Source organism: Notamacropus eugenii, chromosome 6 (genome assembly GCF_028372415.1).
Source record: "Notamacropus eugenii isolate mMacEug1 chromosome 6, mMacEug1.pri_v2, whole genome shotgun sequence".
Lineage (NCBI taxonomy): Eukaryota > Metazoa > Chordata > Mammalia > Diprotodontia > Macropodidae > Notamacropus > Notamacropus eugenii.
Genome location: NC_092877.1, coordinates 340,131,683 through 340,153,451, shown reverse-complemented (window position 1 = coordinate 340,153,451; position 21,769 = coordinate 340,131,683). Strand labels below are relative to the sequence as shown.

Below are 21,769 nucleotides of genomic sequence, written 5' to 3'. Positions count from 1 at the left end.
TTTCCTCATCTGTAAAATGGGAGTAACAAAAACACCTCTCTCACAAAGACGCCATACAGAGCAAATGAGACAATATAGCAAATCGCTTTAGAATATGAAATTAATGTGTTTTCTGATACAATTGCTTTATGAGCTGATCTTGTTTTAATCACATTCCTTTATCAGTATAAAAAAATGTTGAAAAAAACAAGTTAAAAGTAAATTGAATCAGAGGACCTAGGTGGCACAGTGGATAAAGCAGCAGCCCTGGAGTCAGGAGGACATAAGTTTAAATCTGACCTCAGACGCTTATAAGCTGTGTGACCCTGTGCTAGTCATTTAACTCCGATTGTTCCCGCAAAAATTAAAGTGAATTGAATCAAATAATGGTGATCAAGTAGGCAAGGGCAGTGATCCTCCCAATCAGGTCTCTTGTGTTCAACAGTAAGAGACAGCCAGAGATAGGATCTATGAGCAAAAAACCAAACACAGAAAACAACAACAACAAAAAACCCCAGAGCCTTCCCTGTCACAAATCAGGCCCCAGATGGACTAGGGACTTAGCTGGCAAGAAAGGAGGAGATTATTTTCTGGAATCAGGCATATGAGCGACACCCATCTGTATGACAGGCACAGAGCATACCATGTTTATTCGATCACACAGAAATAGAAGACTCTGCCCTGTGTTCCAGAGACTTTGGAGTTTGGGCTTTGTTTTCTTTTATGTTCTTGTTCTTCTAAAGAAGCCCTGGGGATAGAGGAAATCGACACACAGCTGTTCTTGGGAGGTGTGCCCCCTCCCGCCTCCTCTTCCCTCCTCTTTTACATCACTAAGTAGAATGTATGCTTCCCAAGGCAGCAGAAACAGAGAAGTGGAAACAAAAGCTGTCCAAAAAGTCATCTAAAGCTGCCTAAAATATTCTTTCTAGAACTCCTTGACTCATGTGCCTGGGCTGACCTCCCCTTGGGTGATCTAAAGACCATTTCCATCATGTGTGGGCAGTTCTCGAAGAATATGGCACCATCTTCCCTGTTCCATCCAAGATTCTAGTTTAGGATACTTCAGGTATAAGGAACAGAAAAAAAGGGGTTGGGAATACCCCAGACCCAGATGTCTCTGTCCATCTCTCTCACCCTTCTCTCCCTCCCTCTCTCTCTGTCTCTGTTTCTCTTTCTCTCAACATCCTCCCAAAATGAAAAAAAACTCCGATAAAGGAAATTGCCCAACATTCAAATTCAGTTAAAGGTAAGCTGTTTTTCTACATTTAGATTTAATTCCTGTTATCTAGACCTCAGCAGAATAATTTCATTTCTTTTCAGGTGTCAAGTTGGAGGCCAAATCAAGGATCAAGAATGGAAACCTCTCAGCTACAGTCAGGAGTTGATAAATCTATGTGGATTCCAGGATGAGACCAAAAACGTCAGCCTTCCCAGGATCACCAGTACTAGTTTAGATTCAATCCCACCCTTGAGGACCTAGAAAACCAGATGTGGTCTCAAGACAACAGGTGCCCCACCTCTGACTAGGAACAAATTTCTAAAAACATCCTTCAGGATTTTGGCCGTTGTCCTTCATTCTCAAAGAGGACCAAAAGTCAAGTTTCAATGTGTCCGACTGTGGTTGATCAGACCAGTACAAGCTCGGAATGCTCTACCACAGATTGGGCACAGATAGTCTGTGTACTTCAGAATACAAGACACTAAACCTAGAAAAGACATTTCTGAGCCCCAAAGGGAAATAGTTATCACAAAGCCTATGCATTCCCTTTAGTATGTGAACAGTGAGGACAGAATTCTACTTGCTTACTAGATATACAAAATTAAGGTTATGAAATTAACAAGTTTGCTTAGCTAACCTGCCCCTCCTGCCTCATACACACCTTTCAATGTTCCTAGATCATAGTATACCATGGTCTAGATGCAATGAAGACTTAAAAGACACTTTTTAAAAATTAGGTATGTTAAAAACATGTGCTAGGTGGCACAGTGGATACTGCCAGGCCTGGAGTCAGGAAGACCTGTGTTCAAATCCAGCCTCAGATACTTAATAGTTTTATGACCCTAGGGCAAACCCTGTTTGCCTCAGTTTCCTCATTTGTAAAATGAGCTGGAGAAGGAAAAGGCAAATCACTCCAGCATCTTTGCCAAGAAAACCCCAAATATAGTCACAAGAGCTGGACAAAACTGGAAATGACTGAACAAAACCAAAAACCTAGGGAAAAAACAGAAGCAGCAGGGTGGAGGGTAGGGTGGAATATGGGGTACAGGTTGGTTAATGGAAAATTACTAACAGGGAGAGCTATCTTAAAGTTCAATGTGGAATGGACTGCCTCAAGAGGTATAATGTGTTTCCCTTTACTAGAAAGGTCTTCAGGACAAAGCATGATGAGTATTTGTTGGAGATAACTTGGAAAGGTGTTCTATTTACACACAGGTTGGTACAGATGGCACCTGAGGTCCTTGCCAATGCTGAAAATATGTGATTTTGTGACCACCAAAGAGATCTCAGAAGAAACATAGCCTCTCAGACAAAAAGCATATAGATTCAAAACCACCCAGATTTTACTATATGCCTTTAACAAAGCTTATGTTTTCTTCCATCATAAAGCAGAAATCCTAATGGGCACTCAAGCATCTAACTGCCAGGATTTGACTTGGTCAAACACTGTGCATTTCAGATGGATGTCGCTTCAGCTACAGCTTGGGAGTCTCTACATCTTGTGAAATAACTGGGCAAACACATAAGGTTGAATGTAGTTGTAGAGATAATTTAGTACTTCCAAAGATCTGTGATTTCATCAGAGTAGATGATCCCTCCCCCAGTGCTGATGGCAACCCCTAGAAGACTTACATCATAGGATTAGGCAGAGATCCAAGACCTTCCTTTAGACATGAGAACACTGAAGCCCAAAGAAATTAAGTAATTTTTTCAAAATCTCACAGATAGCCAGAAACAGGGTTGGGACTTAAAGACAGAACTGTGATTTCCAAAACTAACACCCAGTATAGCTCATCTAGTTCTCTGTTAACAAACCCCACAGTCCATGGGGGATTAGGCCTGTAGGCAAAGTCTTCCTAACTTAGTAGGGCCAGTCAGATCTTGGGCACCATTAAAAACTTGGGAGAATCCAGGGTCATCACCATGACATTATTTCATTTTACTGTCTTCCAGAATTCTTTTAACCTCACTGAATTATCAGCTTTTCTTTTCTTTTGGAGCGAGGGGGGAGAAAGGGGTGTTAAGGACAAAGGGATATATTGTAACCTGAGTTAAAGTTCTTGGTTTCACCACTAAACAAAGGATCTGCTTGCCCTCTAGCTAGATGGAACAGTGTACATAGCACTAGGCCCACAGTCAGGAAGATCTGAGTTCAGATCAAGTCTCTGTGTGACCCTGAACAAGTCACTTAACTTCTGTTTGCCTCAGTTTCTTTATCTATAAAATGGGGATAACAATACCACCTTCTTCCCAGAGTTGTTGTAAGGATCGAGTATTATTTGTAAAGCACTTAACACAGTGCCAGGCATATAGTAAGTACATAAATGCCAATAATTTTTAATTATTTATTATTAAAATTATGTTTATATTTTATAAATGTATTTATAAATTATTTATGAATATAAATAGTTTATTTATTATTAAAATAAAGAGATCTCCAGCAGAGAGAGATCCTACCTTCTGAAATCCTCTAAAGTCAACTCGGTAAATCTGCTCCATTTCTGCCACACTTGAAACCATGAAACAATTTCCATAGATGTACTTCACTGTAACTTGATATTTACTCAAGGTCACTGCCATCCCCCACTTGGTGGGGTTACTGGTTTGGAAGACTTACTTAAAATTAACTCCAACTGCAGTGAATGGCTGTCTAGTGATTGGAGAGCCAAGTCAAGGGCAAAATATTCAAAATATTCAAAAAATTCTTTACTTACTGTAAAGACACTGCTATTTAAGGCTCTTAACATGTTACTGGGGTAAAAATACCATAAAAATCAATGACTTATCCCCAAAGTTCTACAGAGAGCATGCAGTGAGGAAAGAGACTGAAGAAGACAGGTTTCTGTTTGATATTTCTTCAGAAGTATAATTGTAAGGGATGTAGCATCAGACACTTGGGTTGTAACCCCACCTCACACATTTACTAATCTGGCCCCTGGGGCCATTTTGTACCCCAAGAGATTCTAATGTAACATCGCTCCAGGAAGTTGAGAAGGTTTGCAGCCTTTTCAACCAATTTTTACACCCACTGCTATTTTCTTAATCATTACATAAATGATTATATAACAAAGAGGAAGAGGAGAAAGGAGAAGGTTAAAGAATGTGCTGGATGTTGAATCAGCAAAGCCAGGCCCTAGGTATGGCAGTCACATCACAGACATGCTCAATGATGTCCCCACCAAGGTCCAGGTCAAGGATGGGAATGAATAGTGTCAATATGGAGAAAAGTCAAGATTTCTAAGTCATAACATTGCTTATATTTTGTAAAGATCTAGAGTCCTTAGTCCATTTGTGCGTTATAGATCCCTTTGGCAGTCTTACCAACCTATGGATCCATTTTTAGAATAATACTGTCAAAAGCATGAAATGAAATACGTAGGCTATCAAAATATTAAACACAAAAATCAAGTCCACAGACACCAGATTAAGAAATCCTGGTATACAAAGCATAATGCTTTCCAGTGTAATTTTGGCTTAGACTAAGATACTTTTATGGTATATCCTAGAAAGAGCCTTGGGTCTGGAGTTGGGAGGACAGGGTTGGAATCCATCTTGTTACTTATGAAACCAAACATGTAGATGTCAAGAGCAATGGCGCACCTGGGGCAGAGGTAACACTACAGTGGTCGCCGGAAGCCTCTCGAACTGTTGAAACAACATTAACTTTCTTTGCTTTTTCCCCTTCCTATTATAGGCTCAGTGCCTGAACCTCATTCTGAAACTAAAAATGGGAAGTGGATTTTAGGGAAATAAGAGCGATGTTTCTAAATCCTAAGCATGACATCTTCTTAACAAAGAATATAATGTTCTTTCTTTTTCTTTCTTTCTTTTTTTTTTCCAATAGATGGGGGAAGTTGGAGAGAAAAAAAATAAATGCTCAATAACTGAAAAAAGAATTAAATAAAAATTTAGTTAAAAAAAAACAAAAAATGTAGTGGTACCATGTGTGCAAGAGTTCTGAAAGAACTCATAATAAGTAACTATAATATATGATAATATACTTGTAAGTATATTATAATAAGTATATCCATGCAACTTCTGTAACATGTAACTATGTAATATAGAGTTATAATAAGTATTATAATAAATAATTCTAGCCTTAGGTCTGTAGAGTGCTTCTTATTGTTCAAAAAGCCTGTGTTAAGCTCCCGGAGGTAAACAACACCATTTTTTTCCATTTGACAGATGAGGAAACTAAGCCACGGAGTGGTTAAGAGACATGCTCAAAGTCATATGGAATGTCAGGGGAAGAACCAGGATAAGAAACCCATGTCTCCTGCTTCCCTATCAGCACAGGAATTCCCAGAACAGAAAAAAAAATACCCAAACATTTATTATCACCATAATAGTCAAGAAAAGGATGTAGCATTAACATCTGATGAAAAGCAATTATGCCAGCCTTCTTTTGTCCTCATGTATCCATTCAATCACAGAGGGCAAAACCCCATTATTATCATTAATCATTTAATGGGGAGTACCTAGTGTGGAAGGACCTATCAGACTTCAATTATCCTTTCTTTCAGTAAATCAAATTGTTCAGTGGCAGCCACCAGTAGGAATTACAGTTTTAAGTATTAGACAAAGTGGATTTATATCCATCATGCATAAAACATCATTTTAACAACACTGCAGTATACTGGCACCTATGAATACATTATAAATTGTGCTCTGTTCATGGAGGGAGACTGACAAATGATTTAAGGTGGAGGAGTGCAGGAAGAATTAGGGAAAGAACATGAGTAAGGTCATTGTAGAACTACATGATGGAAGAGAGGGATTTCTCTTTAAAACGCTAAATGGCTATGATCCTCAAAATATACTGCTTTAAAAATAAGTTTCTGGCTAGCTAACATTTCACACATTCAAAATTATTTGGGGGCAACATCTCATGTGTTAAGTCAAAGGGTGGGCCCACTGTTTTCCGTCATTTTCAAAAAGTACATTGTTCCTACTGATCCTGAAAAAATGCACCTAGCACCAGTTTTAAAAAAATAAAAATCAGCCAGTTCACAAATCACAATTCTAGTAATAAGCTGCCACCTAGCGGACGAACCCTAAATTTAGCAGAAAGCAGACATTTCCATGAGTTGGATGGTGTCGATCAGTTTGATTTCATGGGATCACAGATTTAGAGTTAGAAAGGATCTCAGAGGTCATCTGGTTCAACTTTCCCATTTTACAAATGAGGAAACTGAGGCAAGACTAATTAACTGCCGTAGAGTCACACGAGGTAATTTGAAATTGATTATTCTGCCTCCCATCTTGCATACAGTCTCCTCACAATGGCTTGTGTGTATGACAGAATTGGCTGTCCTCATCTTCAACTGAGGTCCATTTCCCCCTTTGATTATATTGGAATTGGTTTATTAAGTTTCCTCAAAGAAGTCCAACAATGATTGGAAGCTGGCGAGTTCATTATAATGTTATCTAGGCAGGCTGACAGTCTGAATCAATTGATTTTGATGGATATGGTCATGCCCTCCCTAGGGAATAAAATAGCTTTCTGCTATTGCACTCAATAATAAACAAGGAAACAAAGGAAATCAGACACCTTTTATTTGTAATCCAGACTACCAAGCTCCCCTTTTTTTGTTCTAGTAGCCTCATACTGCATACTTACAATTCTAGGATTCAGTCATAATTTCCAGTAAGGGTCCAACACTGAGTTTGAGTATATTTTCTTCTTACAACATTCTACAACCTAAGGATCTTACCCCTGTTCCTCCCCCTGAACACAGAACTAGGTCAATAACCTACAGAAATGAGCAAGAAGATATATAAATTTCTCTTGCACCCAATGGTTCATGAGAATTGATTACTGAACCTAATGCAGAGACCAAAAAGCTTGGATTAAGGTTGAGGCTATAGCTTATGAGAGCAGAGTTAAATTGTATTTTTTTCTTGAACCATTTTATTCCCACACTTGGCACAGCACCACACAAATTGTAGGTACTTCATAAATGCTTGCTGCTGAAAATGCCAAAGTCCCATTTCTTATTTTAAATGTTCATAAGACCAAATATTCTAGAATCACAAGGATAAAAGACTTTTAAAGCACATCTGAGAAGAAGCTTTAGAAAATGAATATTTAAAAATTAACTATGATGAAAATGATGATGATAACCATACTTTATACACATAATCTCACCTAAACCTCACTGAGGGCTAACCAAGAACAAAGGGAAAGATAACCTTGAAGGAGAGCTGTGACTAAGAGTAGACTATACAAGGACAATCTTAAGGTCCCTCTGAAGAACTCTGGAATCGACTGTAAGATGTGGGGGACACTGGCACAAGACCACCCAACATGGTATGGCCGCATCAAAGATGGTGCTGTGCCCTATGAGCAAAGTAGAATTACAGGAGTTCAAAATAAATGTGAGATGTGCAAATTTAGAGACACTTCCACTCCAAATGTTCATATGGACCATTTGTGCCTCACCTGTGGGATAGCCTTCCAAGCTCATACTGGTCAGATCAGCCACAGTTCAACACACTGTACGTTGACCCCAATATAGGGATGTCATTTTGGTTCTTTTCAAGAAGGAAAGATAACAACCACTCATAATGATTAACGGAAAAGGCTTTGCACTATATAAATGACAATTATTATTCATAAACAGGATTGATAATTGCTGGGACACACGGTGTACGGTGGTATGAGGAGAGGGAAACAGGGATAGTTCTTAATACACTTTTATCAATGCACATAATTTTCATGACTTCTTTGGGAGCTATGATGTCATCAACTGGTAGCTTCTGCCACCAACATAGGTCACAGTGCCTCATCACCATAGGATGATCTTGATTTTCTGCGGCTTAAAAAAGTAATTCCCTGGTGGCCAACCTTCTGGTAATGAGCCATTCCAACTTAGCTAGGCTGGTCCTTGGATGTTTCAAAGACTTTTACTACAATTGTTCTTTCACCTCCCTCTGGTCTAAGTACTGAAATAATTTCATTCCTTAAGGAAAATGAATAAATTGATTAAGTCTAATCCTTAACCAATACACAGCCTGCTGGAAAAAGATGGGGAGATCACATGGTAGATTTAAGTTTTATATTAATATTGCAGTTCATTTAGACATGTTATCACCCACAGCACAGAAACATCACATGATCCTAGACTCAGAGCTGGATCTTCAGAAGCCACCTACCCCAGGCTCCTTTATCTGACAGATGATGATACTGCGGCCAAAGAAATACCCAAGTTCCCCAGGTGATCAGTTTCTGAAGTAGTATTTGAACCCATGTCTGCTGATTTCCAGGTAAATGTTCTTCCAATTTCTTTCCTATTTCACATCACATCAGCCTAGACACTGAATGATAAAAAAAAGCCTACTCTGAGAAAACAAATGGTAAGATGATTAAAAAATAGAAATTACCTCTTGGTTATCCTTGTTCTGGGTGGCCCAGAAAATTTTGTGATAAAGGGTCTCCATTGAATTGCTGGAATCAGATCTGTCAAAACAATGGCGATCTAAGACTTCCAGGGTGTGCAAGACCCTACTGATGGTAACCCCTAGAGGAAGAAGAGTGAAGCACTCAGGGACAGGCAAAAATCAAAGCCATACAACACAAAGAACACCTAGAGAGATGGTTAGCAGACAAAGCCAATGCATCCTCGGAAGATTAAATCCTTGTAAAAAAGGAAAAAGTCCAAATGAGGTTCGAGTATCCAATAAACCAAATAATATTACTAGGAATTTTTGCCCATGGGAAGAGAGAATCATCTGGAAGGGGGCTGCCAGGTTAATATTTCCATTTAAACTAATTCTTGCCAACTTGTTCCAGTATTAGGTTATGAGTTCTTCCAGGGCAGGTACTGTCTTTTGACTTTCTTTGTAGCCTGGCACACACAGCATCTGGCACATGGTAGGCACTTAATAAACGTTTACTGATTAATAGGCACTTAATCAATGTTTACTAACTGATTGTGCTGAAGGCCTGCAAGTCCCGACAGTACCCCCTGAATTCTGGAATCCTGGAACAAAGTCCCAGACCCTAGCTAGGGTCTACTTACTGCTCCATCAAGAGTTTGGATTAAAAAACTCTCTTCATATGAAAATGATTTCTAAGAATCAAAGACACACCAGGGAGCCCAAAAGCCAAAATCATTTATTCACTTTTGCTTTTCAATACCTGCTGTGGATTCCTGGCACTTGTCAAAAGACCAGCGAACCTCCACGGCACGGCCGCGACGTTTTATCTGTTGTTCTACCTCGTAGATCTTTGCCCGAACCTGAAAGATGATTGCTTCTAATTAGCTTCAGCTTGCAAAGTCACAATTCCAGCCTCCATCATGTCAGGCTTCCCTGCACAAGTAAGGCACCCTGCAGTGTGTTCACATTCTTAACAGCGTTAGGAAACGGCAGCCCATTGCACGGGCCTTTTGCGGGGCTTATGGGGAGAGGGAAAGGGAGTTTACAAGCTAAACTGAACTATCCCGCTGTCAATTCTGATAATAATAAATGTCAATTCAAAAAATACTGCACAGGTAAAAATTTCAAGGGCACGATAAACCACAATCAGAGTTCTAAAACAGATCTTAGCTGCTCTATGAGCAGGGAAAAAAAGCTTCAAAATGTCCCCAACTGAAGGAAATTAGTCACAATCCTGCATTCAATTCAGTTCAATTCAAACTGCATAATCTTTTAATCCAAATAATCCAGCATTTTCTGAAACGAAATAATAATTACTGAGCCATTACACCTAATACACTCAAATGCTGCCACGGAAATAATCGCCCCTGCCTACCACGGGTGCTACTCTCAACTGAAGGGTATGATTCATTCATCCCCATCCTTAACATACACGCACAAGTTCCATCATATTTCCCAGGGAAGTAAAAAATTATGAGTAGGAGAAACTCTATTGGTTAGAACCATCAGGGAATAGGGATGGAGATAGAGATGAAGATGGAAAAGGAGCTGGAGATAAAGAAGGGGATGGGGTTGGAGATGGAGATGGGAATGGTAAGGATGGGGATGGGGACTGGAGTTGTAATTTCACTGGTGTAGGGAAATCCTACATGAGAAAATCATGTCAGGCCCTGAGACTCTGAAAAGGGGTATGAATATAAGCTCATTCAGCTACTAGGAAGCCAATGATGTTTACATAATGAGGACAGGCTAGATGAGGGATGGGGAACCTGTGGCCTTGAGGCTGCAGGTTCCCCATTCCTAGGCTAGACAGTGTCAAAGATTTTCAGGCCGCAGGTTTCCCATCCCTAGGCTAGACAGTGTCAAAGATTTTCAGGCCGCAGGTTTCCCCTCCCTAGGCTAGACAGTGTCAAAGATTTTCAGGCCGCAGGTTTCCCCTCCCTAGGCTAGACAGTGTCAAAGATTTTCCAATCATTAAAATCATCCTAAGAAATGAAAATAAGAGGTTCCTAAAAGGAGATTAGATCCTAACGCACATAGGATAAAAGATCACTTATGAAGTTGCTGGTGTATACACTTCAACAAAACAGCAACTTCTTTGATTTTATTAAAAAAAAAAAAGTTACCCCTTGGCCATCTGTGTTTGGATTCCATAGCCGTTCTCAATTTCAGAAGTTCCCATTGTTCCATCAGAGGAATAATCTTGGTCAACGCTATCATCTCTCTCCACACTATTCCAAAAGCTTCCTCTTTGTTCCCTCTGCCTTTCTCCCTACTTTAGTCCATCCCCCACAAAAAGCGGTACATCTCCAAGTCATTCTCTTATTCAAACATCAGTGTCTCTCCTTTACCTTTCAGATTAAATAGAAATGGCCCTCTTTGCCTTTCAAAGACTCACAACCTCGCTGACAGAAAGTAATCAACTTGAAAACAGGGACTATTTCACTTTTATCTTTCTATCACCAATTTCTAGCAACTCACATATAACAAGTCCTAATAAATGCTTGATCAATCATATATTTAAGGTAATATTTATAAGTATAAATGGAAGGATAACTTCTGCATATTTTTTAACCTGAGCTGGCTTCTCATTGATATTGGTCTTCAGCCATCACAGATATATTTACATAAAAACTATAAGGTACACTTGACTATGGCCCAAAGCATCTTTAAGGATGATAATTATAACTAACCTTTAGGTTTAACCTTGAGGGTTGAAGACGCTTTACAAATATAATCTCATTTAATTTGTCCAGGGTCACAAAAAGAGCTTTCAGTGCCTACGGCCACATTTGAATTCAGGTCTTCCTGACAACAAGTTCAACAGTCTATCCATGAGCAGATCCACTATGAAATAAAATACTGAAAATGAAGAATTTTCCATTCTAAAGGAAAAGCCTACCTGTTGATTGAATGCTGAATTTCCACCTGGCATAGGTAAACTGGAGGGAGCAACTTGAAGTAAATCCAAAGGAGAGCCCGGGTTAACGCTTTTATTTTCATTTGTGGAGTAATTCCACACCAAGGCACTTGGGCAACAAAGAGTTACAGTCTGATGATAAACAAAGGGGAGAAATTCAGTTATTGAGGGAGACTGAGAAACAGTGGATAAGACAACACCAGTGATGATAATGACTGAATATTTTGTTCTCATCCTCCCCATCCCCAGTCAATCTAAGGCAAGGATAAGAAAATCCACATTTCACACACCATAAAGGAAGGGAAGCCAGCAGGAAGTTGGGAGCTGACTGAAAAAGTCAGCAGGAGACTGAAATCCTACATTTTCAGCCTAACACCCCAGTCCCACAGACGAGTCTCTGAAACAAAGCATTATCTTTTCCCTAATGCTGGGAAGAAAATTCATCTTCATAAAAATAAAGATGTCTCTGATTAATCATTTGTTTTTTTTAATTAGAAATTTAATTAAAATGTTTAATTTTCTTGCATCATCGAATATAAAGTGACATCTTAAAGGAAGTAGGTTGTCTCTGTATCTGTCTTACTTTAGTGTGATCTTCCAATAACAGTATTTTTAGAAGTTTCTTTGAACACTGAAAAATATCATAAGATCTTACCAAAAAAGTAATTGAATTTGGGGAACAGCATAAAAGAGGTAGCAAAGGAGAAACTGAAATCCAAACCATTTATAACTATGGAGCACAAAGCTAAATCCTAGTGTTTGGGGTTCTTTTGGGGGGGCATGGAAAAAAAACTAGGGAAAAATAATGAAAATAAAATCTAAATTAAATGTTGGTTGTTGTTCGGTCACTTTTCAGTCATGTCTGACTCTTCATAATCCCATTTGGAGTTTTCTTGGCAAAGATACTAGAGTGGTTTGCCATTTCATTCTCAATCTTGTTTTACAGAAAAGGAAACTGAGGTAAACAGGGTTGTGACTTGCCCAGAGATACACAAGTAAGGTCCTGAGGTCAGATTTGAACTCAGGAAGAAATATCTTCCTAATTTCAGGCTCCACACTCTATCTACCGCACCACCTAGCCACCTCAAATCAAAGGATAGCAATCAGCAATTCTGATTGGAAATTTCACTTATTTATAAAACATCCACATAGAAACAGAGGGGAATGGATACTAAACTCTGAACAAAAGCAGTGCCCCACCTTCTTTTGCTCATTGTATAAAATACATGCAAGCTCCTCTTGCAGCTCCCCTCACAATTAAAAAATATACACAGACCACTATTTGTCCATAAATCTCAACCAGATAAAACTCATTGTGCATGAATTCAGTCCATGGGAACTCAGAGCATGGCATGGTGTTTAGATGGGGAAGGAGCTATAGTGACACATAAAGGATGAAATCCTGACGTCATCCTAGCAATTATCCAATCAATTATTTAAGCATTTATTAAATGTCTGCTATTCACTGGACACTGTGTCTGGCACTAAGGATGCAAATGAAATAAAGGAAACCATCTCTACTAGTTGCCTTCTTGTCTAGTTAGGCAAAGAGGTATCAAAAGTGATTTGGGAAAAAGAGCTACTGAGTCTTTCCATGCACCATGATTCTAAGCATTATTGATGCATATCAAAAAATCGAAAAGTCAATTACTAAGAGCAAACTAATTTTCCTATCAGGATGTCAATAGGTCTGCCCTTGAAGGATCATCCTTCAAAGAATCATTTAGGCATGAAAAGACAACCTACTGGGATTTCAATGAGGTATAATGATTAAGGATAACAAAAATTTCCAAAAAATTTTGTATGTGGGCTTGTGTGTTTGTGTGTGTGTGTGTGTGTGTGTGTGTGTGTGTGTGTGTGTGTGTGTGTGTGTTTTTGGTTCTTGGCCTATGATTTAACCAGTATGGAAATCCTCTTCATTGACCCAGATCAAAAATTCAAGTACAGCACCTGGTTTTAGAGAAATGCTTGGTCTTCTAAGAGGTTAAGTGACTGGTCACATAATTTTTGCATGTTTTGGTTGAGGGGGTGGGGGGTGGGTGTGGGTGTGGGTATGTGTGACAATGAAAGCCCAGATCTTCCAGTTCCTAAGCAGGCCCACTAATCATAAGGCTACACTGCCTCCCAGTTTCAAAATTCTGATCCCAAATCCGTAGTCACCAAGACCTAAGGCAGCCAGTCCTCTTGCTGCCCAATGATGCAGGGAAATTAAAATGTCTCCATCAATATCAATGCTCCTTGGGGAGAAAATACATTAAAAACTCTACAGTTTACAAGTGGAAGATGCCATATTAGATGCTGTCACACCCACAGGCATTTGAAGCATCATCTGGTAGAAAACCAAGGCTAAAGGCATACCTGGAGCATGCAACTAAGTCCATAAACCAGCGGACGATGCTGTGGGCAGGAAAGAAAATCTGAGCCAGCCATCTGGACTGGGCTCATTACTGGCCCAGGTGCAGCAGGGCTTGATGCTGACAGACCTGGATTGTTTGGGCCAATCATCATATGAGGTGAATGTGCAGCTAGGAGGTTAGGACTATCGTTCAGCAGGAGAGACAGGCGTCGCGCACAGAAGTAAGCAAGACGACGGGACAGATAAGCTGACTGAACAAACTCTTCTGAATACTGAAAGAGAAAACACAGCATTGGAGTCAGTCACTTCATGCCCAATTGATCTTCAGCATTCAGAAAGAAGAATTCATCTTTTCCCCCATAAAAATCTCACACACATCACCTAAATTTAAGTAAATCATAGTCCAGGCATTAAAATAAATATATTGACCATGACATGGACTAAAGGAAGACACGGAGAAGCTGGAAATAATTTGGAAATAATTTAATACTCCTTAATTTTCCTTTTTGAGGACTATTGGAGTTGGTACCCAAGAAAATCCCTATTTGTGGAAGGAACTCCCGGAAGAACTTTGAGATTTTGTGCTAGAGGAAAAAGAAGAGCTGCAAAGGGTGCTGAATTGGAAAATGTGGGATCACAGAATTTCCAAAATGGAAAGGACATCAGGAGCCATCTCAACCATCCCATGTAGGAAAAAGAATCCTCTCAACCATATTCTCCAAAATGGTGGTCCAGCCTTTGTCTGAAGAGCTCCAGTGAAGACAAACACGCTACCTTCCATCGCAACCCATTCAACTTCCAGATAACGATTTAAAATGAAGTGTTTCCCCATATCAAACCTAGATTTTCATCTGCCACTTCCCTCCATTTCTTCTAGCTCTTCCCTTTGGGGCCCAAAAGAACAAATCTAATGGAGCTCCACACACTTGAAGGCAGTTAGGCATCTGACTCTGCCGGGATTCTCCTCAAGAGAAAGCTCAATATCCTCTGCACCCTCCTTCAAAGTCTTTGTTGCCCTCCCCACCCTCACACTCTAAATGATCAAGTTATATCTTAAATGTAATTCTTCTTATTTGTCCTTCATTCTCAAAGAGGACCACGACATCAGGAAAGTGATACCATGACTTCCAAGTGAATTAGATTTACGTGAGACTGGGCTGTACAAAGTCTCACTTTCTCCTATGAAGCCCTCTGGGTCCAGTGGCAAGATATTATAGATCAGGATGCCCAGAGTAGGCACCAGAGGCAGCGGGAGACATTGGCCTTTTTAAGCTAAGTTCTTTCCCAGGTCCCAGATCAGTCATTGTTTGGGCCCTGATGGCTCAGAGAGAATGTAAATAGCATTCTGTTTTGGCCAGAAACCCTGAGAAGTCTTCCCCTCACAGACTGATTTTTTTTTAACTAGGTAGAGGCCATTCTTTGCCTCATTTCTTACTCAGTTAGCCTTAATCACTGAATGGGCATCGTCTCAGTCAAACTAAGAAACTTAAATGTGATACCTAGAGCTAAACATTAATAGTTTAGATATACCGTCCTATTTGATTATAAGTTCCTTGAGGGCAGGAACTACCCTTTGCCTCTTTGTATCCTGGCACATAGTAGGTGCTTAATAAATTTTATTGACTGAATGATTGATATGACCTAACTAGGACAGAGTAAAGCATAACTGTCTCCTTTTAATGTCTAGGAACAACTGGGCTTCTCTAATACATCCCAAGCTTGAATTTTTTAAAAATTTTGACTAGCATATTAAACAATTGCCACATACTGAGCTTACAGTGCCCTAAAACCCTTAGGATTTTTTTTTTGTAATGTAATTGGGGGAAAATTAAATATTAAATTAAAATTTTAATAAAGATTTTTTATAATCAAACAGATGTCTGCCATGCCACTCACTACCCCTCTGTACTTGTGAAATTGATTTTGTGAAGCCAAATGAGGACTTCCCATTTACCTACGAAGATAACTGATCCAAGCCTCCATTGGTATATCCTTCATTCAAGTCCCACTCTGATGATTCATCCTGGCATAAAAATGACTCTGAGTTTCCAAAGGCTATTTGAGCAAAATGTAAAATATATGACTAGGAAACCAAGGACAGACAACTATCTTTCAAGGAGCAACTTGGCTCATTTGTGGGCAGATCACAATAGTCAAGCTATCATGGGATGAACTTTTTGGCAGCTACAAGACTTCTTCTCTACCCTCTCTCAATGATGTTTCCAGCTCTCTTGGTTTTAACTATCACCTCTATGCAAACCTCTATATACAATCAGCTTCTTTCCTCTGAGCTCCATTCTCACTACCTGCCTGCCAGGTGTCTCTACTGGTGGTCCTCTGAATCCACAGCCAGTGTTCCTTCAAGCGAGAAGGAGGAAGCAGGAAGAACAAAGAGGCAGGTTTCCCCACTCCACAGAGCATGTGAGATGCCACTACCAAAAGGTAGAAAAGTTACTTGTTATCAGACTTATTTGTCAGTTAATGAAATGATAAATTGCACCTGCAGCATTAGTGGTAGCAGTAGTTTGAGGAGGTCATCATCCACTGGTCGGATTTTTTCCAGGACGTCCAGAATCCAGGTCAAATATTCATGCCGTTCAAGCATTCCTTCCTAAAATAAAATAAATATGCGTGAAGCAGAATTAATCCATGGTGGACTCATGAAGGAACACTAGAGTCTGGTTACTTTCAGCTTCTACAGTAGCACATGATCCCTCAAGTTTCCTTCCTACTTCCTCATTCCCACCCATGTCATCCTTATCCTTTCCAAGACCTTTAGTCTTCCACTAAGCTTCTGAAGTACTCTTTTACTGTCAGAAATGGCCTTTCATTTGGATTTGTGCCTCTCTCTCCCAAAATTATGTTGTATATATTTCACATGTAAGGATGTAATGTTTCACCCTCCACCTAAAACAGAAGGCAAGGTTCCTAAGGGGATGATTTTCTTTTGTTTTTGTACCCCCAGTACCTAGCAAAGTATTTGGCACATAGCAGGCTCTTAATATAAAATGACTACAGAAGATTTTAGCCTCTACTCAATTTCCCCAATCTTTGCAATGACTTTTCATAAAATTACAAACTGCAGGTGATTTTGCGTTAGTCTAAATCATTAATTCTCAAACTTTTTGATCTCAAGACCTTTCTATACACGTCAAAATTATGGAGAACAATTCCTCCCACAATGAGTTTTTGCTTATGTGGGTATATCTATTGATATTTACTGTATTAGAAATTAAAATGTCTTAGTGTTATTATGAAAATAGTGTTGACCTCAAATATCCCCTGAAAAGGTCTCTGGGACTCCCAGGGATCCTCAGACCATATTTTGATAGCTGTTGGTTGAAATAAATTCTAAACAAAGTCAAATCTAAAGAAATAGCCAATGAGAATTTACTAAGTGCTTATCATGTGCCAGGTAATAAGCTAGGCACTATAGACACAAATACAAAGGATGAAACAATCCCTAATCTCAGGGAGATCACAGTCTAGTGAATGAAGGTGGTATCAGCAACAACAGATTTCTGAAGAAATATCCTCAAAGCCCACTATAGAATAAAATGACAAATTTTAATCTTTGATGGCACTTTTTTCTCTTATAGAAGAGAGTTAGCTGCAACATGAGTAAACATATATATGTGAAAACAGTTCACTATGCACATGAAATGGAGTGTGGCACAATGGATAGACAATTGGCCTTGAAGCCAAAAAGATTTGGGTTTAATTCCTGCCCCTGGTGAGTACTTGCGTGGTCCGAGGCAAGTCACATAATCTGTGCCCACATGCAACCCTCTAAGACTAGATATGGCAGAGCAGGTCCAAAAATGCCCTGGGAGAAGAAGCGTCCTCACATCAATGAAATTTCAGGGCTGGGACGTATACAGGCTTGAGTCTAGGATGTTATGGACAGAATGAGCTCCTTGGTGTACATATACATGCAAAAAAATTAATATATGTGTGTGAGAGGGGAGAGGGAGAGGAGGAGAAGAAATAGGGGGAAATGGAGGGAGAGGAAGAGGGAAGGAAGGAAGGAAGGAAGGAAGGAAGGGGAGGGGAAGAAAAGGAAAGGTTAGTTAAGTGCATTTTAATTAGCCCTGGTTTAACCACAAGAAAATTTGCGGTTCTGGGAAAAGTTACCTGGAACATATAGAATGCCAATTTTTCATTGTATTCCCATTGCTTCAATGCTTGTTCTACATCTTGAGGCATAACCATGGAACCATTGCCTGGGGCTGAGGCCAAGTGATAAAAATCTGCAATCTTGGCCAACTGTTCTCGAAGATACCTTGTAGAGATTTGGGTCCATTCTGTTAACAAACAAAAGAAAACTTAGAACATCACTGATGTTCTAGGCAAAATAAATGCTAATATAAAGCACAGAATACAGTCAGCACTTTAATAGATGCTTGCTGAATGTTAAAAGAATGAAAGTGCTAAGGGCTGGAACCCGTCATGTCCTTTGACTCCAAAATCCAAGGCTTCTTTCCCATACTGTGCAGTCTACAAATACCAACTGGACAAAGGAGAATATAGGGTGTTATCCTCCAACTCTAAAACATATAATTATATTGTCTGCAATTGAAAAATAAGCTCTTAATTAGCTGGATCAGCTTTCTTGTTCTTCAGATAATCTACAGAGACTAAGGGTTAATCTTCAAATAATCTACAAAAATTTCCCCAGGACTAAACATAGAAGAGACTTTTTGTCTGATGGGATACTATCTCCAATCTGTTCTCCCAGTTGATAAAGACTACTGGGAAAACTAGAATGTAGTCCAGCAGAAATTAGTCTTAAACCAAAACAATAAATTCTAAATTTGCCTATTTGCATGTATGACCAAAAGCTAGATAAGGAGTCAAAGAATAGCCACAAACACTTCTCCAAAGAAATGCAAACTATTACAGATACATGAGAGAAAGTCCCAAATTACTGATAATAAGAGAAAGTCATCTCAAAGCAATCCTGAGGTTTCATGTGACACCATGAAAATTGGCAAAGAAGGAAACAGGCAATGTTGTGGAAGATAGTGCAGTGGTGGTGGAGCTGTGAATCAATACATTCATTTTGGAAAGTAATCTGTAATTATATAAAAAAAAGAGGCTAAAATGTCCATACCCTTTGACTCAGAGGTTCCCCTACTAGGCTTATACCCCAAGAAGGTAATTGATTAAAAGAAAGTTCTCATATGCATTAAAGTATTTTTAGCAGTACTTTTTGTGACAGCAAAGGGACTGAAAACAAAATAGATGCCTATCATTTGAGGAATGCCTAAACAAATTATGGTATGTGAACATAATAGAATATTACTGTGCAGCAAAAAATGATGAATATGATGAACACAGAGAAGCATCGAAAGATCTACATGAACTGATGTATAGTCAAGTGAATAAAAACCAATGAAACAATATACACAATGAAAATAATAACATAACAACCTAATGCTAAAGGAATTTTTATTTCCTTTTACTATTTGAGACCAAGGGTCATTCCCTCTGCAAATTCTGGTTAACGAAATAATGATATTAACTTAATATGAACTATTTAATGTTAATATTAACTTCATTTGACCAAATCCTGCCTCATGGGATGTGAAAATTTACTTAGAACCTTAAAACATTCCTTAGATAAGAAGCCAGAGGAAGAATCTCAATTGTCCCTGACTCCTTGGCAACATGTAAATCTTCTTCCTCAATCAGTCTATTTGTGAACTCTCTAAATTTAATCTGTAACCTGACTTAGTTTACCTACAAGGGCTTTTTTGATAGTTTGTTTCCTGAGGAAATGTATAGGATTATGAATCTGTTTAACTAAGCTTATTCAATTTTTATGACACTGAATATGAAAATCTCTTCTTTTTAACTTTTGTGACCTAAAAGTAACGTACAAGATTGCATTATATAAAAGAATTATTTCTCCGTCACTGACATACTTTTGTCTATAAGAAGGCTTGTCAGAATCTTCATGATGATTCAGGTTTTCTCTTGAACATGATAATAAAATCAAGCTTTTCACCTCTGTAATTTCTGCATTGTGGCAGCAGCTACCTACCACGTGAACTCAGAGAGGAGATATTTCTCCTATAACAGTCATCAGATGTAAATGTTATAAAATTACAAGAAACAGGCCTGGCTCCAAAAAGCAGAGATGGAAAGACATCCCCACTCCATCCCTCCCCAGAGGCAGGGGCTCCACAAATGTGAAACAGCACATCTGCAAACTTTTTGGATGTACTGGTTTTGCTAATTTTTGTCCTTTTCCAAAAAACAATCTCTGTTATATGGAATGGCTCTTTGGGAAGGGATGTGGGTGAAATTCTGGCAATGTTAAAAAAAGATACCAATAAAAAAGTAATAATAAATAAAAAAGGGATCATTGTTCATTTTGATAGAGAAGTTTTTGATAAAAAATGGTCAAGAAGCCAAAATGAAAATGCCTAACGAATGAGAAGAGAGGTAGAAACAAGTATAAACAGCATTCTTTTTTCTAGGAGTCTAGCTGAAAAAAAAAAGATAAAGGATAATAGCTTGAGAGAATTCTTGGTATAGTGAATATGTGTTAAGCAATAGGGAGACTTGAGTTTGTACAAAGGCAGCAAGGATAGGACCAGTAGACAGGAAGAGATAACAGACTAGAAAGAGGGGATAACTGGGAGCAATCAGTTACAGGAGCTGGAAAGAGATGGAATTAGGGGCACATCTAAAAGAGCTGGCTCAGATGGGGCAAGAACCATCCTGTTACCACTGCGAAGTAATTCATAGCAGTCAAGTGAAACAACTTACAAATTGATTCCCACTGATAATGGAAAAAGAGAAAAGACTACAACTTCAAGAAAACTGAAATACAGCTGAAGAGAAAAATGAACCTGTAGAGAACCTGATATGAAATCCAGCAAAGACAGATAAGAAGCAGGTTGGTGAAATGTAAAGAGTGCTGGATTGGGAGTCGGATCCCAGATTCTGCATCTTGGTTTTGCCACTTGTTATGTGATTTGGGGCACTCTGGGTCTCAGTTTCCTCATCTGAAAAGTGAGGGAATCAGACTGGATGACTTTTATGATGCCTTCTAGTGCTAAAATTATGAAAAATTCTTGCTCAGGACAGACTGCACTGCCACAGATCACTCCATGTCTAACCACAAATGAAAGGTAAAAGAGTGCAATAAACAGAAGACAAGGCATAAATTGCCAAAGTTTCAAAAGAACTCCATTCTGGAACCAGTAGTTTCAAAAGGGATCCACTTTCAAGCTGTTATAAACAGATGATTCTAAAAGGATGCTGAAGGCCATGGAAACTGCCTCACAAAGGAATCCACTACTGCCATTTAAAAAATAAATAAAGATGGTACTCTTTGAACAGCTTGCTTTTTCCAGGATTCTGTAGGAATTTTAAAATGCACTGAATGAAAATGCCAAATTTACCTATTAGCTACTTGCTGATCATTCACTAAAAAGGATTAAAATTCTCTTTTCACCTTTCTTTCCTTATCACTCTCTGTGAAAAGATGGTTTTCTCCAGGCAAATTATAACCAATTCCCCAGTCACACCATGAAAAATCAGAGAGAATGATTCATTTGCACCAGTTACACCACAGACCAGGAATATCTGAAAACAACCCCAAACTCAAAGCAGTTATATGTTGTTGTTCAGTTGTTTTCAGTCACGTCTGACTCCTCTTCATGACCCCAACTAGGGTTTTCTTACAAGAGACACTGATGTGTTTGGCATTTCCTTCTCCAGCTCATGTTACAGATGAGGAAATTGAGGCAAACAGGGTCAAATGACTTACCCAGGGTCACACAGCTAGTAAGTATCTGAGGTCAGATTTGAACTCAGATCTCCCTGACTCCAGACTCTGTGCTCTCTTCACCATTTTACTTACCTACCCTTAAACTCCTCTACTGAGTATGAAGAATTTCCA

General features: G+C 39.0%; 1 protein-coding gene across 16 annotated transcripts in view; it reads right to left on the bottom strand.

Moving 5' to 3' along the window:
• The window catches only part of MED12L (mediator complex subunit 12L), a 603,739-nt gene that overhangs the window by 305,273 nt on the left and 276,697 nt on the right, over positions 1–21,769 (bottom strand). For all 16 annotated transcript variants that reach the window (XM_072618312.1, XM_072618310.1, XM_072618325.1 and 13 more), the window contains 6 exons: positions 17,989–18,158; positions 16,355–16,465; positions 13,857–14,126; positions 11,481–11,630; positions 9,339–9,438; positions 8,582–8,718 (listed from right to left, as the gene is read on the bottom strand). In XM_072618312.1, the coding sequence (XP_072474413.1) occupies positions 8,582–8,718; positions 9,339–9,438; positions 11,481–11,630; positions 13,857–14,126; positions 16,355–16,465; positions 17,989–18,158 (938 nt within the window). The remainder of the gene's footprint in view (positions 1–8,581; positions 8,719–9,338; positions 9,439–11,480; positions 11,631–13,856; positions 14,127–16,354; positions 16,466–17,988; positions 18,159–21,769) is intronic.